Consider the following 14,775-nt stretch of genomic DNA (forward strand, 5'->3'; position numbering starts at 1 on the left):
TGTGGATGTTTTTTTCACGTAGGCAGTTACTTGAAAAGATTTATGTTTAAAGTGAGCTATGTATGAATAACGTCAAGTTATATATGAACTACAGTTTAAGGATTGTGCAGCTTTGGCAATTTTAAAAGCACTTTTACTGTAACAACGCTTACTATTTAGAATGATTGTAGTTTTCTTAAGGATTTAACACCCATAGGAAAATTTAGGGCAGTGGGGAGTTACATGGTTTAAAAATAATTTGATTATTTTTTTGTCTAGCCCTGTCATAGTGGAAATCCCACATTTTGGATCAATGCGAGGAAAGGAAAGAGAGTTAATCGTACTTCGAAGTGAAAATGGCGAAACGTGGAAGGAGCACCAGTATGACAGCAAGCATGAAGACTTAACTGAAGTACTCAATGGCATGGATGAAGGTAAACATTTTCTCAAAGCTTTGGAAGGCCTTATCTTTGTTAAGGCTTGCTAACGTAAGTAGACTAAAGCAACCTAAAGTAAAACAGTGCAGTGGATATCTCACTTGGGGGAATACAGTGTGTTACCTATTAAACAAATGGAAAGATTGTATAGAGAAATGGTTCAGCACTGGCCTGGAGACATCCTAGAATAAATGCTAAGCTTTGGTCTGAAGTCGTGCCAAGTTTAAGCAAAGCTGCACAGTTGCTTTACAGCACAGAGTTGAGAATAACATCCCAGCTGGAGGTAAGTGTGTTTCTTCGGCTCAGATGGGGCCACGTGAAGGTCATTCCAAGCGAACTATCAGTTCATTTCAGTTTTCCCACAGATGCAGGCCTCAGCCTATAGTCCATTCTTCTTAGAATTGCTATTGTTAGGGGTCATCTCCCACAAACACACAACCTGCTGCCTCAGTGTCCATCTGGGAAGTCTGGCTCCCTTGTTTTGTGTGGATATTGATGTTTGTGAGAGTCCCTGAAGAAGAGAGGGCTCAGCTGTACTCAGTGCATCAGAAGATGCTGTGACAGATGGTCCCTGCGGACATGTTGTGAGCAAAGCCAGGTTGGGGCTGCAGAGAGTCCTTGGCACCGCTGCTTTCTTTTCCCAGCAAGTATTTTTCAGTGCCTGTGTTGATAAACCATTACTCTCGCTCTTCGCATCTGACTGTAAGTGAAATGGCCTGAAGTTTGGACCTCGGTTTTCTATAAGGGTTTATCCACAGGATTTTCTCTGGATAACCTCTTACAGAAAGTCATGGTGCATTGAGGCACAAGCTGCAGCAAAGTTCTTCTATTATCAGCAGAAGTGTTTGAAGCAAGTGATCAGACTTGGATGGCAGCTATGAGAGGTATCTGTGAGCCCGCTCTGCCTTTGATCTTGGCTTTCCTTGTTTAAAGGGGGCAGCCTCAGTAAAAGGCAAGCTTTGAAAACATAGAAAGGAAAATAGTTGTGAGAGGTTCCCTGGGCATCTGAGATATGAAATTAGCGTCTTTACTGATCTGGGCATCTGAGATAGGAGTTTGCAGGATGGGCTAGTATAGTATTGTCATTTTGAACTATTTGAGCTGCACCTAAGCATGTAAAAATACAGAAGAGGATGTGTTCATTACATGACTACTTAATGTAGCTATGTAATAAATAGAACCGACAAACGCTGAGGCAGAAACACTACAGATGTTGGGTCACTGGGTTTGGAAAAATGTGATAAACCTTGTCACAGAGAAGTACCTAAAAGCGGTGAAGTGTGACCGAGGATGGTGCTGCCTGGGTAAGAATTGCTCTAGGATTGAAGGCAGTGGTGTAGCCTTTCTGAAAGAAAGATCTCGCCACTGCCTGCTCCTTCTCTGTGCTCTAGAATATGAGACAGGGAATAAAGACTTGGCATTTGGGCGAGATATCTGTGCCTTGTGCATGATGAGGTAGTCAGAAATGATTAACAATTTGCTTATTTGCTCTGTGTGCTTTTCAAGCTGAGTTGAGTTCAATTTTGGGACAGGAAATATAGGCACAAAGCACTGTTCTGAAGTGCTCCAACTCACATTGCTTATGAAGGAGTTCCCCAGAGGTGCCATATAGAACAATCACATGTTGAAAAAGAAAATAAATAGAATAAAATCACTTTGAGTGAGGTGGGCGTGCAGTCTTCTGTACTTAGAGCCCAAAATAATAAGCTTCAAAATTTGGAGCCAGGTTACAACTCCTGAGGACTTCAGATGGTTCTTACTTTCCAGGGTACTGCTGTTTGAAATCAGTGCTCCTAAATACGGCCTGTGAGTCACAGAAAATATCATGGACACTGGGCATCTTAAACTCCAAGCCACAGAAAAGCAGTCTACCGACACAGACAATCGTTTATGAGAGAGAGGACATGTGGTCATACTCAGAGAGCACTGTGTTGGTTGCTTGTTCAATTAATTTTATCTAAATCCTTCTTTAATTGGGAAGAAAAGCAAAAACCCTTGCATTAAAATAGTGCAAGGACCTTGACAAAATTCTGTCCTGCTCAAATGACACCTTTTCTACTTAAAAAATTTTCCAAGTGCTGACATAAAATACGGATTTCTAGAATTACAAGCATTTTTAATCTTTTTTTTTTTCTGGATTGTTGCGATATACCTCAGTTAGACTTGGCTCTGAAGCGACGTTTTGTATCTCAGAAGCCATGGTTTTGGAAGAAGTTGATTCCAGGTATGAAATCTGGTGGCAGAAACAATCTTTGAACTGAAATTAAAAAAAATAACCGTCTAGATGCTCAGTAATTTCTAAATATGTAATGTCTCACTGGAGGAAAATTCATCTGCGCAGTCATCTCCAAGTAACATGCTGCTGGAATGGCCATTTTTTCTATTAAAAGCAGTTGTTCTATTTCATGTTAGACATGCTGTGTTTCACTGCTTCTTTCTGTGTAGAAGGAGCACAGTCAGACGTGTATTCTCGACTCGTTAATGTGCTGACTTTTAAAGATACAGTCTGCTTTTCTGGTTTGCCTTTCCTTTTCCCTGCTCTGCTCAGCCAGCGGGGATGAGAGTGAGGACATCTTTGCTGCTCTCCCCCCTTGGGGACTGCTAAAAATCTTCCTGTTCTTTACTGGAAGCAGCACCATCTGCTGGAAGAACTCATCACAGACTCACAGTAATCCAGAAAAGGAGGCAATACTTCAGGGTATTAAATGTAGGATTAAATAATAACAAAACTTTGCTATTTATTTTTTTTTTAAACCATGGAAGAGCAGTAAGTTGTGATGCGAAGAGTCAGTTCCTTTGGTGCCATCAGGTTTCTGTTTAGATTAATTTTATTTAATTCTGTTTAATTAATTTTTTTCAGAAGATAGTACCTGGGCAAATGTTCCCTGTATTGCATCAGCACTGTGTGGGTTCCTTTTTGGCACTGGATGAACTTGATTCCAGATGTGAGGGTAGTAATTCACAGCTCTTGCCTCTAGTACATTTATTTAAAATAAAATCAAGTAAAATTTATGTGTGTGTACACACATATATAGGAAAAAGCTCTCTGTCTTATAAATAGGTTACACTTAATCAGGGCTTCTTTTAGGTCTAACTTGTGTTTGCTTTTTACCTTCTTGCTCCTTTTACAGGTATCTTTCTGTACCTGTAGACAAAGTGTGGGCATAAATGCAAACACCAGGGTAGCTAATCTTTTGGTGGACATTTGCAAGCTCGTGAGTGAGCCAAGAAATGCATGTATTTGTAGCTACAGTATGCTTGCAGCTGTGCAGTTTGGTATCAGATGGGAAGCAGGAGTCTGCATAAATACTTCTTCGAATCTACAGATAAGACCAGAGTGACCTTGTTTATGCTTGAATTTTAAAATACCACCATAAATCACTGCAGTGATTTTGCCACGGTTCCAAGAAAAGCTTTTAAACTTACCACTGTTAAGCCTCATGCTGTGAACAGCAAGATAAGAAACTGCTAAAATAGGCAGAGGAGCACGTAAAGAACACTGCCTCATTTGAAGATGAGACCTCCTTGCTAGCTGTGGTATTGGAAGTGTCCAGTTCTGTATGGCAAACAGTGAAGCTGGCAGAGTGAGTTGCAAGCATATTTAAGTCTCAGTGCTGTCCGTTTATCTTTGTCCCTTCCCCTTTTTGCATCTGTTCATCTCTGGTAATTTTCTCCATGTGAGCACTGCCTCCTATGTGTTTTGTCTTTATTACAACAGTTTCTGAATGGGCACATCTCCTTACTGGGAAAACTGGTGTCATAAGCTTGTTCTGTCTTTCATTGTCTGCAGAGGGACAAGATTAGCTCTACTCGAACTAGAACTGTAGGAGGGTTGCAAAACTCCAAGAGCTGTTTGGTCTACTAAATAACTGTGGGATTTGCTTTTCGGATGTGAGCAAAACTCCTTTTACGGCCTTAGTAAGAGAAGTACAATCCTGGATCACATAAAGACACCTTGAAGCTCATGAAACAGCCAGGTTTCATGGGACTGCTGGGAATGGGACTTCTCTAATTCCATTTCCAGTCAGAAAACACTTTATCTGAAAGTAAGAAAGAAAGGTATCAGGCAAGGAATTAATTCAATCCTCAGCTGCCTCTCGCCTGACAGAACTGGTGTGATTGCTGTCCTTGACCTGAGCTAGCCTATGTGAGGTCCCCCTCTGATCCTAGGGGATGAAACTGGGTTTCTCCTCTCCTGTCCAGGACCTGTAATGTAACACTCAAGTGACAGCGTGGGCTGAAGGGACTATAGGAGCAATCTTCCTTTCTCTCCCCTTTTCTTCCCTTCATCCTCATCTCTGGGTACTCACTTCCACTAGTTACGTTAGGATAAGCATATTATACGTTTGGGTGGCAAGAGATCTCTGCAAGGAGCACATGTGGTACCTTTCTGCTGACCCACCAAAACTTAATGGCAATAGGTGATTTTTAGACTACTGTCACAATGTCAGGACATGACACTGGGAGAATGGTCCCGATTCTGCCATTACTTTTCTGCCATTACTTTTGCTGTAAGATGAGGTGTATAGCGTATTTCCCTGTGACTTAAATATAAGCAAACGAAACTGTTGAGTTTTTTAATTGAAATGCATTGCACAGTAATGAAGCATCAACTGGTGAGGAAAACAGTAATGATGAAGTATTTCTCTTGCTGTAAAATGCATGAGGTGTGTTTGGGAAATGTGACTTCTCCCAAGCCGAGATGTCCTTGTTTCATTAATTCTGTCATGCTAATGCTGCATTCTTTACATGTGTGGAGAGGCAGTTAAAGATTGCTCATTTTCTGCTTTTATTTTATTTTTTCTTCCTTTCTTTGTTTTGCTAGGGGGCAAATCCATGTAAAATCTTACATGCATATCCAACATAATTTCCATGTATGTGGTTGAACTCCTCATCATGCCTGGTTGTTGTTTTGCCACTCTTATCTGTGCATCTTCCATTTCTAAAGGAGAGTGCCCGCCAGACTCCAAAGAGCTTTCAAATGTTACATAAAAATTTCTACTGCCGGAGAATTTTAATTATCCTCCATCTCAGTGAGCATTTTACAGTGCATTTATTCTCCAGCAACTGACAAAAGAATACACAGGATTTACCAATCAAGATTATACCTGCCTGGGAATTTAAGAATCCAGTTTGTCCACAGCACAAGCCATTGCTTCCAGATGCTGCAGGCAGAATACCTAATTCATTAGAGGGCTTCAGATATCATCTCTGAGTCAAACTAAATGGAAGCTGACATTATGATAAGAAATTATCCTCTTCTGGTAGCTTTGTATGATCCACAGCAACACTGAGCAATTAATCCAAATTAGCTGTTGAAGGTTTTAAAATGGAAAACTTGACATTTTACCAAATTTATATTCAAATCTTTTGGACTTGTAATTGAGCATACATGCTCAGAGGAGGAAAATGTCTTGGCCAAGTAAATAATTGTACAAATGTCTATTGTCGTAGTACTTATTTTGGTCCTCCAGCTTTCTCTTACTGCATCTGGTAGAAATGTCATCTTTTGAGCAGTAAACTTTCTTATTTAGATGCATGGTGCTTTTTTTAAAGAGGAAAATAAGAGTGGGATCTTGTGGAGTGCTGGAGGGAAGCCCAGTTAAAATAGCTCAGAAGGTAAAGTGCAAGAAAATTACAGGAGAAATGCATGACAGTCATTTAATTACCTGCATTTGTAAATAGTGTCTGTATCACGGAGATTTCATTAGGGGATATATATACACATACCTACAGTTTCATAGTTATCACACATCACAGTTTTCCTCTATGCACATACTTATATAAGATCTACTTAATTGATATGAGTGGATACCCTATGCCCCTTTCTGCACCCTGGTGACCCTACATGTTGGGAGTGTGGCACTGGGAACTCCTTATTGGTGACCTGCTTCTGTTTCAGGTGTCTTTACACTTGGGGTACAGTTTGTTTGTGAACTGCCTGTGATTTTCTGTGCTTTTCTGCATGCTAGAGATGTGTGAGGGAGGAGACAGGAAATAAACATCTCTGAAAGGTTTGCTCAGAAAGATCAGTTTACTTCTGTGCTTCCAGATACTTAAATGAGAGAGTAAAGAAGCGTGACCGTCTCCTCTGCATCTCAGTGGGCTCCAGTGATCAACCTGCCATCCCAGGGCAGCTGTCACGTGCTTCAGTGCCCTGGCATATCTGCGTGTCCAGTGCTGATGGCTGTCATAGTCAAGATAGATATCCCAGAACAAACCAGTGCTTGATGATTAATAGCACTGTTGTGTTTGTTTTTCCTACAGTAAATAAATTTTTAAAATCTTGCGATATAAATGCAAGTTAAAAACTTTGCAAGCTGGTAGATGTATCTGATATGAGCCTGTTTCACCTGTCTTCTCCCTCCAGAGCTGGACAGCGTTGAGGAGCTAGAGAAGAAGCGTATCTGTAGGATTGTCACAAAGGATTTCCCTCAGTACTTCGCAGTGGTTTCACGAATCAAGCAAGAGAGTAACCAAATTGGCCCAGAGGGTGGCGTGCTGAGCAGCACGACCGTGCCACGTGTCCAGGCGTCCTTCCCTGAGGGTGCTCTAACCAAAAGAATCCGCGTGGGACTCCAGGTAAGGGTGCCCTCATCTTCTTGTCACCTGTGCACACTCTGTGCTCCCCTGGTGTGGGTAAAGCATGGTCCTCAACTCTGTGGCAAAAACCCAGCTCCTCTTTTATTGTCGCCTGGCATATCACTTAGCACCTGTAGGATGGAGAGAAAAGGCAAAGATCTGGAACCACAACAAGCCTCAGTGACAGTCTCCTGTGAGCTGCACAGCTGCTCTGTGATCCAGTCTCCTGTGGTTAAGTGGCAGCTGTGTACATCCTACATACATCTGCTGTAGCTTAGGACGTTGACTTCTGGTGTTTGTGGCAATGGATGGAATCTGGAAGGAGCAAATAGCTTGAACTGTCCTTGAACAAACTGCCTGGAAAGTGGAGAAATACTTTGTAGAATATATCTTTTTGTTAAGTTCTGTTGATTATTGCTTAAAATTACTTAATAGCCTGATGAGTGTGATGGGTTCGTGAAACAGGGTTGCTGGTTTGAATGCCAGTGCATGGAATTCACAGAATCACAGGATTGCGGGGGTTGGAAGGGACATCAAAAAATCATTGAGTGCAATCCCCTTGGCAAAGCAGGTACCCTACAATAGGTCACGCAGTAGTCATCCAAGACAGGTCTTGGAAATCTCCATAGAAGGAGACTCCACATCCCCTCTGGGCAGTCTGTTCAAGTGCTCTGTCACCTGATTTATGGTGCAAAAGTTCTTTTGCATGTTTTTATAGAACTTCCTAGGTTCAAGTTTTAGGCCGTTACACCTTATTTCTATCACTGTGCACCCCCAAGAAGAGCCTGGCCTCATCCTTTTGCCTCCCACCTCCCTTTAGATATTTATAAACATTTATCAGATCCCCTCTCAGTCATCTTTTCCCCAGGCTCAACAGACCCAGATTAGTCAGCCTTTCCTCATACTCTGGAGCATTTCTCATCTGCTAACAATATTTCAAAGAACGACAGTTAATCCCGAGAAACTGGAAGCTCTGCTATTACTGTTCTACAGCTGCCTTCCCAGAGCTATCAGGAGTGAAGGAAACGCATCATCTCCATATGCAGTGTTATCACTGCTGAGATTGCAGTATGACCACCTATTATTTGAATATCAGTACATTGTGTAGTTTAAATAATGCAGCAAGTTACAGTGCAGGCTGATTGAGATAGGGACTTGAATCTTTTTATTTAAAAAAGCAATTGCAAAAACCCATTTCTCTTAGTTTTGAGTTCAAATCTTACATAACAAAAACTGCTAAAATTCTACAGCGTTTCTTCCCGTACAGGTTCTTCTTTTCTTCCTATAAAAAGTTAAGAAATCTCTGAAGGCACAAAAATGGAGGTAGAAAGTCTGAAAATCACTTATAACTCAGCTTAAGACAACGATTTTACTCTGTATAAATTTGACTCAACTATTTCTTTGCTAATAATTGATAGCAAAATAGCATAGGAAGCACTGAGGACAGAGGTGAATCAGGAGTACACGGTGTTCTTTTTGTGCACGGATTTGTGCCCTGCAGAGATGTGAGAACTGTTCAGCATGTGAGACAGTGTGTTTAGTCCTCACCTCTCAAGACTCTGCTAACAAAATAAGGCTCTTCTTGCATTTTGAAATTTTCCGTGATGTCACCCATCACTGTAAATTTCAAATGAGCAAGCTCTGAAAACCTCTCAGCAAAAACTACAGACAGCCCTCTGAGATTTATAGCTTTTATCAACAAGTTAGCTCTTAGGAAATCATAAGTGGGCTTTTAAGAATAGTACTAAAGTATGAATTGTAGTAATAATCACACATGAGAGCTATAGGAGAAGATAGCCTAGGGAAAGATTAAATAACATTCTGGAGAAAATTGAAGGAAAATGAAGTTACATGTTGGAAAACAGTTTTGAATGTGTACAGTCAATTTGTAGCTCTTGTTTAAACTGTTTTCTCTGTGTTGACAGGCTCAACCAGTTCCAGAGGAGATTGTTAAAAAAATCCTTGGAAACAAAGCAACTTTCAGTCCCATTGTCACTGTGGAGCCAAGAAGAAGAAAATTTCATAAGCCAATAACCATGACAATTCCTGTGCCACCTCCATCAGGCGAAGGTGTAACCAATGGGTACAAAGGAGACACGACGCCCAGCCTTCGACTTTTATGTAGCATTACAGGTTAGAGAAAATCATGCCCTTTGCAAAGGTTTCTGTGACAGCAGTGCCTCTGTGCTCACTCATATAGCTGTATAAGTCGTGCTTTCCAGTAAGGGGAGCTTGATTGGTCCAGTAGATTTCAGATCAGTTCCTCTGGGCAAAGCCAGCTCAGATCACCTGAAAGCCTATCACTTGTTCCCTGGGCTTTTAGTGTTGTCTCATGCTGTTTTAAAAGAACTCTGGGCAGCAGATATTAAATACTCCTTTATATTTGGCTAGTACAAAGAATTTCAACCCTGACTATTACATATAGTTACTGATAAATTAGTTTGCCGAAGTAATTCTGGCCAAGCTGATATCAAAAGGAGAGTTTCACTATTGACTGTAGGGAATGTACCTTGCTGACATCACAACATTTCCTGGTGTGTAACATACGTTAAATCTGTAACATGTAGTTCACCTGTTGGAAAAGGTGATAGTCTATGCTGTCATTTGCTGTGTGAAGCAAAATATTTTGATAGAAACGTTGCTAGGTAGTCTGCATGTACTTGATGTTTGAAAGATAATATCTCTATGGTTTATATTTACATAGGAGGTACTTCACCTGCGCAGTGGGAGGACATCACAGGCACGACTCCACTGACATTTTCTAATGATTGTGTCTCCTTCACAACCAATGTTTCAGCCAGGTAAGGTAGCAGAGCTTGTCAAACGCAGCCAGGGAATAGCGTTCCTTGATTAGCAGTGTGCATTGCTGTGAGAATGGGAAGGAAGAGGTTATTTATGATGATGGTGGGTCTGGTTTTTTCTCCCGCTTTCTCTAAGTCTTTTACAAGACTGATGGAGCAATAATGGACCAGATGCTTCTTTGTCACTGCGTATCAGCATACCAGGCACTTAAGGTTGCACATGATGTTTTGTCTTGGCCTTTTCTGCTGGGGAGATGTCTCCTGGCAGTCACACATGCTGTTTTGCTAAAGGTTGCAGTGCCACACATGGGTTTGTTTTTCTGCAAACAGCAACAGAAGAGGAAAGTTTTAAATGGTTGTTCAGTAAAAGAATGTGGAGGACTCATAGAAGTATATTTGCTTAAATTGTAGAAGGGATTCAATTTCTGGTTCTTGGCTTTTTAGTTGAAGATTATATGAAATTACTTTCACAAAAATATCATTTGTGGGGGAAAAAAAAATCAAAGTTTTAAATGAATTGCAATGGATGTCGTGGATTTGCATGATGTCTGGAGACATTCAGTACAAATCACACATCCCGGGGGATAAAATTTGTATGCCAGGTAAAGAATTTATCATTTGGTGCATAGCATTTGCATCTACAAGGAGCTTTATAGAGGGAGCAAATGGCTGAACAAACCAAATGGATTAGGACTGTAATATTGAGGGAAGGCTTGTATGAACTACGGATGAAAATATTTCTAAGTTTTATCAGAATTGTTATTAAGCTCTTAATCTTACAAGGAGGAAATTATATTATAATATCTCTTTGAGAGACTTCACTGTGGGCGTATTTGGAGTTAGTCTAGAAATATGATATGGGAAATATGATTTTGTTGTATGTGTGTGTTATCAAGGAAGCTCTTTTTAGCAAAGATTTCATAACAATCTAATGTACAGTGAAGCACCAGCAAGTTGCAATATACATAGCATGTGGTCACAAAAGATATACTGTTTGCACAGTTTTGCTTCACGAAAACAGTCTACAAGATATGGACATGGAAAGGGACAAGTAAAAATATCATCCTTTCACTGCTGGCTATTCGCATTTTCAAGCATTTAAAGCTCTATTGGAAATAGAAGAAAAATCACAGCTTTGGGATATCTGCAGGGGCAGTATGCATGCAAAGCAGACAGAAAATCATAGGTCATGGTTTCTTTTTAAAGGCTTGATCAATGTTTGAACATAATAAAAAGTTGATTTAACAATTTCCTTTCTCCCATTCAGATTTTGGCTTGCAGACTGCCATCAAGTACTAGAGACTGTTGGGCTGGCAACACAGCTTTATAGAGAATTAATATGCGTTCCTTACATGGCAAAGTTCGTTATATTTGCTAAAATGAATGACCCTGTGGAATCCAATTTGCGTTGCTTCTGCATGACTGATGACAAAGTCGACAAAACTTTGGAGCAACAAGAGAATTTTGAAGAAGTTGCAAGAAGCAAAGACATTGAGGTATATTTCTTACAGCTGGCTTCCTCCTTGTGAACAGATAGTGTGTTTTACAAATGGCAGTAAGTCCTGCAAAAGCCACTGTAAACTCAGTTAAATAAAGGTTCACAGCAAAACTACGTCAAAAAATTTATTGAGATGACATCAAGAGAGAATACGTGGAGGAAGCATGAGGTTGTGCCCCAAATGGATGCTAGTCTGTGGTGGGTTTCGCTCCTGTTGGATCAAGTAACTTAAGGTTTTGCAGAAAATTGACCTTCAGTTCTTTCTCACTAATCTCACAGACATGCTGTTACAGGTAGAACTAGTCTGTGGTGAATGCTTGGGAACCAAGATAGTGTTTCTTGAAGAAAAGCCTCTCACATAGCAGTTTTCAATCTGCCAGCACTCAAAATACCTTGCAGTAATGCACAGCGACTTTCTAATTTGTCATTGAATTTAATCTGAATAGGGGCTTATGCTAAACTCGGGAGCTGTGGTGGGGGGAAATAACGCTATATTTACTTGCATGGATCTACTATGAACAGAGATTTTATTGACTTTTATTACTTTGATAGGTTCTGGAAGGAAAGCCTATTTACGTTGATTGCTATGGAAATCTTGCCCCTTTGACTAAAGGAGGACAACAGCTTGTTTTTAATTTTTACGCTTTCAAAGAAAATAGACTGCCATTCTCCATCAAGGTAAAAACAAAACAAGCTAATTCTGCTGAGATCTTTATTTTTCCTGTGATAACACTTTTTCAGCCAGATAGGACTAATTTGCCCCGAGGATGCGAGTGTCATGGTTTAGTATGTGAATAGTGTGGAGATGGTGCTTTGCACGAAGCCACAAAAAAGTTGCTGACAGAGCTGGGACCAGAAAACCCATGATAAGAACTCTCAAACCTCTAACAAAACCATATGAGTTAGACCTCCACAATAGCAGTATTAGATCACCGTGTCTCAGGGACTAAGAAGAGGTACAGCAGAACGATCCCCAGAATATGCATACAGACTCTTCACCTCTAAATTACCATGAAAGGATGTAAGCTCTTGTTAGCCTTGCTGTTTTTGAGGGGAAAAAAATATATACATATGTACATATACATACATAAATACATATATATATATATATATATATATATAAATTTAAGCAGGTAGGTTTGGAACACAAATGCAAGACACTGCAGAGAAAAATGATGATGAGCTGAAAATGTACTCATTTTTATAGTAGGATATTGCTATCTGGTTGGACTCACCCAACATCTTTTCCTACATGGATTTCAAGAGCTTATTTCTATTCAGAAAGCTTCAGGTTGATGTAACTGATTGGTGGTAATCCTTTTTCTCTTGCTGAGAGAGGAGACTGAGCCCCAGCTCAGTAACACTGATCTAGACTCATTAGATAGGTCCTTGTGAAAGGATGGTCTGAGAAACCCTTCAGAAACCTCCCCTAGATATGTGAATTACTGCAAATTACTAACATTTATTTTCTAGGTGAGAGACACCAGCCAAGAGCCCTGTGGTCGATTATCGTTTTTGAAAGAACCAAAGACTACCAAAGGACTGCCACAAACAGCTGTTTGCAACTTGAATATCACTTTGCCAGCACACAAAAAGGTATTTGTTAGGAAACGTCGTCCTTAGAGTTGGTTTGATTTTATTTTTGCTCTTTTAGTCTTTGTCTTTTTTCTGCTAGTGATAAAACTTGTGAAATGCCAGTCGTGAGAATGCTTTGGAATATGGTTAAAACTTTTTACATTTATGTTTTATTGGTTTCCTGTACATAAAACACTTTTAAAGTCTCTTGTTACTGTGGTGTCAAGTTCCTATATTTTTTATGATTCTGTTTGCAGCTCATGCTTCAGCCTGCAAGTCATAGGTTTATGCTTTCAATAATGTCACATGTTAATTTGCAGTAGATGTAAGTTTTTTTTGTGTGTGTGTTGGCATTTTGGATTTGCTTTGCCTTATAGATCAGCTTGCATTTTGTGCTCCCAATTTGATCCTTTTCATATCCTGATATTCTTTTCCCTGCTGTCCATTATAATATTCCTTGTCTCTGCAATGCATCTTGGGACCAAAAGGAAACAGAGTCAGATCAAGATGATGAGGTAATATAAACACTGTCTTCTGTTTTTATTTTCTTCAGATTTAGTGAAGAACAGTAAATATGTTATAGAAAAAAGAAACAAAAAAAAACCTATGGCATTGAAGTAATACATACAGAATAACCATTTTCCCAACATCTTATATTTTGTTGCAAAACAGTTCACGAATGTAGAAAACAAGACTGTATGTGATGAAAATAAACTACATGTTGAATAACAGTAATCTAACATATAACTAATTTTCTTCTGGAAAAAAAAAAATGGCATAATAACAAAGTAGTGACCAAGACTATTTTTGGCCAAATCAGGAAGACGGTGTGATTTTTAGCTCTTGGAATAATACTGCCAGTGTTTTGATAACTTGCTTATCTGAAAAGGTCACTCTGAAAGTAATGCCTCCTATTTATTTCCATGGAAACAACAACAACTACAAAGGACACAATAACACTATTTTGATAGAGCAAAATCTCTGCTACAAAACATTCTCTTTTAACACAGTCATCACCAGTAGCTGTGCATATTTGCCAGCAATGAACATGAGCCTGCATGCTGTGCTCATAAAAATCTACACTAGTGAAGGTGAGCCACTGTTTCACAGCTGCTATGACAGCATTGATGCTAGAAAAATGTTGGTCATGCAGTCCATCTTTCGTGGGCCCAAACAGATGGAAGTCAGAAAGCACCAAATCCAGACTATACAGTGGGTGTGGTTGGACACTCCAGCCCAGATTGGCTATGTGCTCCATTATCTTCGAACTGGTATGGGGCCTGGCGTTATTGTGTTGCAAGAGATAGGCTGTCCTCTGGACTGACTTTGGAATTCTGAGCGTGCAGCTTAGTCAGTGTTGTAGTATAGCAGTCAGAGTTGATGGTTTGTCTGAGTTCCAGGAAATCCAGAAGGATCACTTCTTTCCTATTGCAAAAGACAGTGAACATCGCTTTACCCACTGAGGGCTGTGTCTTGAACCTTTTCTTCAATGTGGGATTCACATGTTGCCACTCTGTGAACTGCCGTTTTGAGTACGGCTTGTAGTGGTGGCACTGCATCTTGTCACTGTTAATGATCAGATCTAGGCAATTGTCACCTTCAGCCTTGTATTGGTTGAATAGGTCCTCACAAACTTGCACACATTGTTCTTTCTGTTCCCATGTATGTATTCATGGGACTCACCTGGCACAAGCTTTGCAATGTTCCAATGTTGCCACCATCATTTTCAGTGCGTTGAAGCTGATCCGCAGCTCTGTATGCTGTTCCTTGGCTGTAATCCACTGATCTGTGCATGAGCTGACCGAGACACTTTTCATTTTGTGATGTGACAGCTGTGCATGGTCATCTGGAATATGGCTTGTCTTTCGCATCGCTGTCACCACTGTTGAAATGCACCACCGAC

The 14,775-nt window shown here is 40.2% G+C and overlaps 1 protein-coding gene across 15 annotated transcripts in view; it reads left to right on the forward strand.

The window, feature by feature from the left end:
- The window catches only part of ANK3 (ankyrin 3), a 344,913-nt gene that overhangs the window by 291,420 nt on the left and 38,718 nt on the right, over positions 1–14,775 (forward strand). For 12 of the 15 annotated variants that reach the window (XM_040702299.2, XM_040702301.2, XM_040702300.2 and 9 more), the window contains 8 exons: positions 259–413; positions 6,787–6,998; positions 8,924–9,131; positions 9,703–9,799; positions 11,067–11,295; positions 11,850–11,975; positions 12,771–12,893; positions 13,361–13,387. In XM_040702299.2, the coding sequence (XP_040558233.1) occupies positions 259–413; positions 6,787–6,998; positions 8,924–9,131; positions 9,703–9,799; positions 11,067–11,295; positions 11,850–11,975; positions 12,771–12,893; positions 13,361–13,387 (1,177 nt within the window). The remainder of the gene's footprint in view (positions 1–258; positions 414–6,786; positions 6,999–8,923; positions 9,132–9,702; positions 9,800–11,066; positions 11,296–11,849; positions 11,976–12,770; positions 12,894–13,360; positions 13,388–14,775) is intronic. The other 3 variants (XM_025151500.3, XM_040702304.1, XM_040702305.2) reach the window with 1 other exon arrangement.

Source organism: Gallus gallus, chromosome 6, assembly GCF_016699485.2.
Source record: "Gallus gallus isolate bGalGal1 chromosome 6, bGalGal1.mat.broiler.GRCg7b, whole genome shotgun sequence".
Lineage (NCBI taxonomy): Eukaryota > Metazoa > Chordata > Aves > Galliformes > Phasianidae > Gallus > Gallus gallus.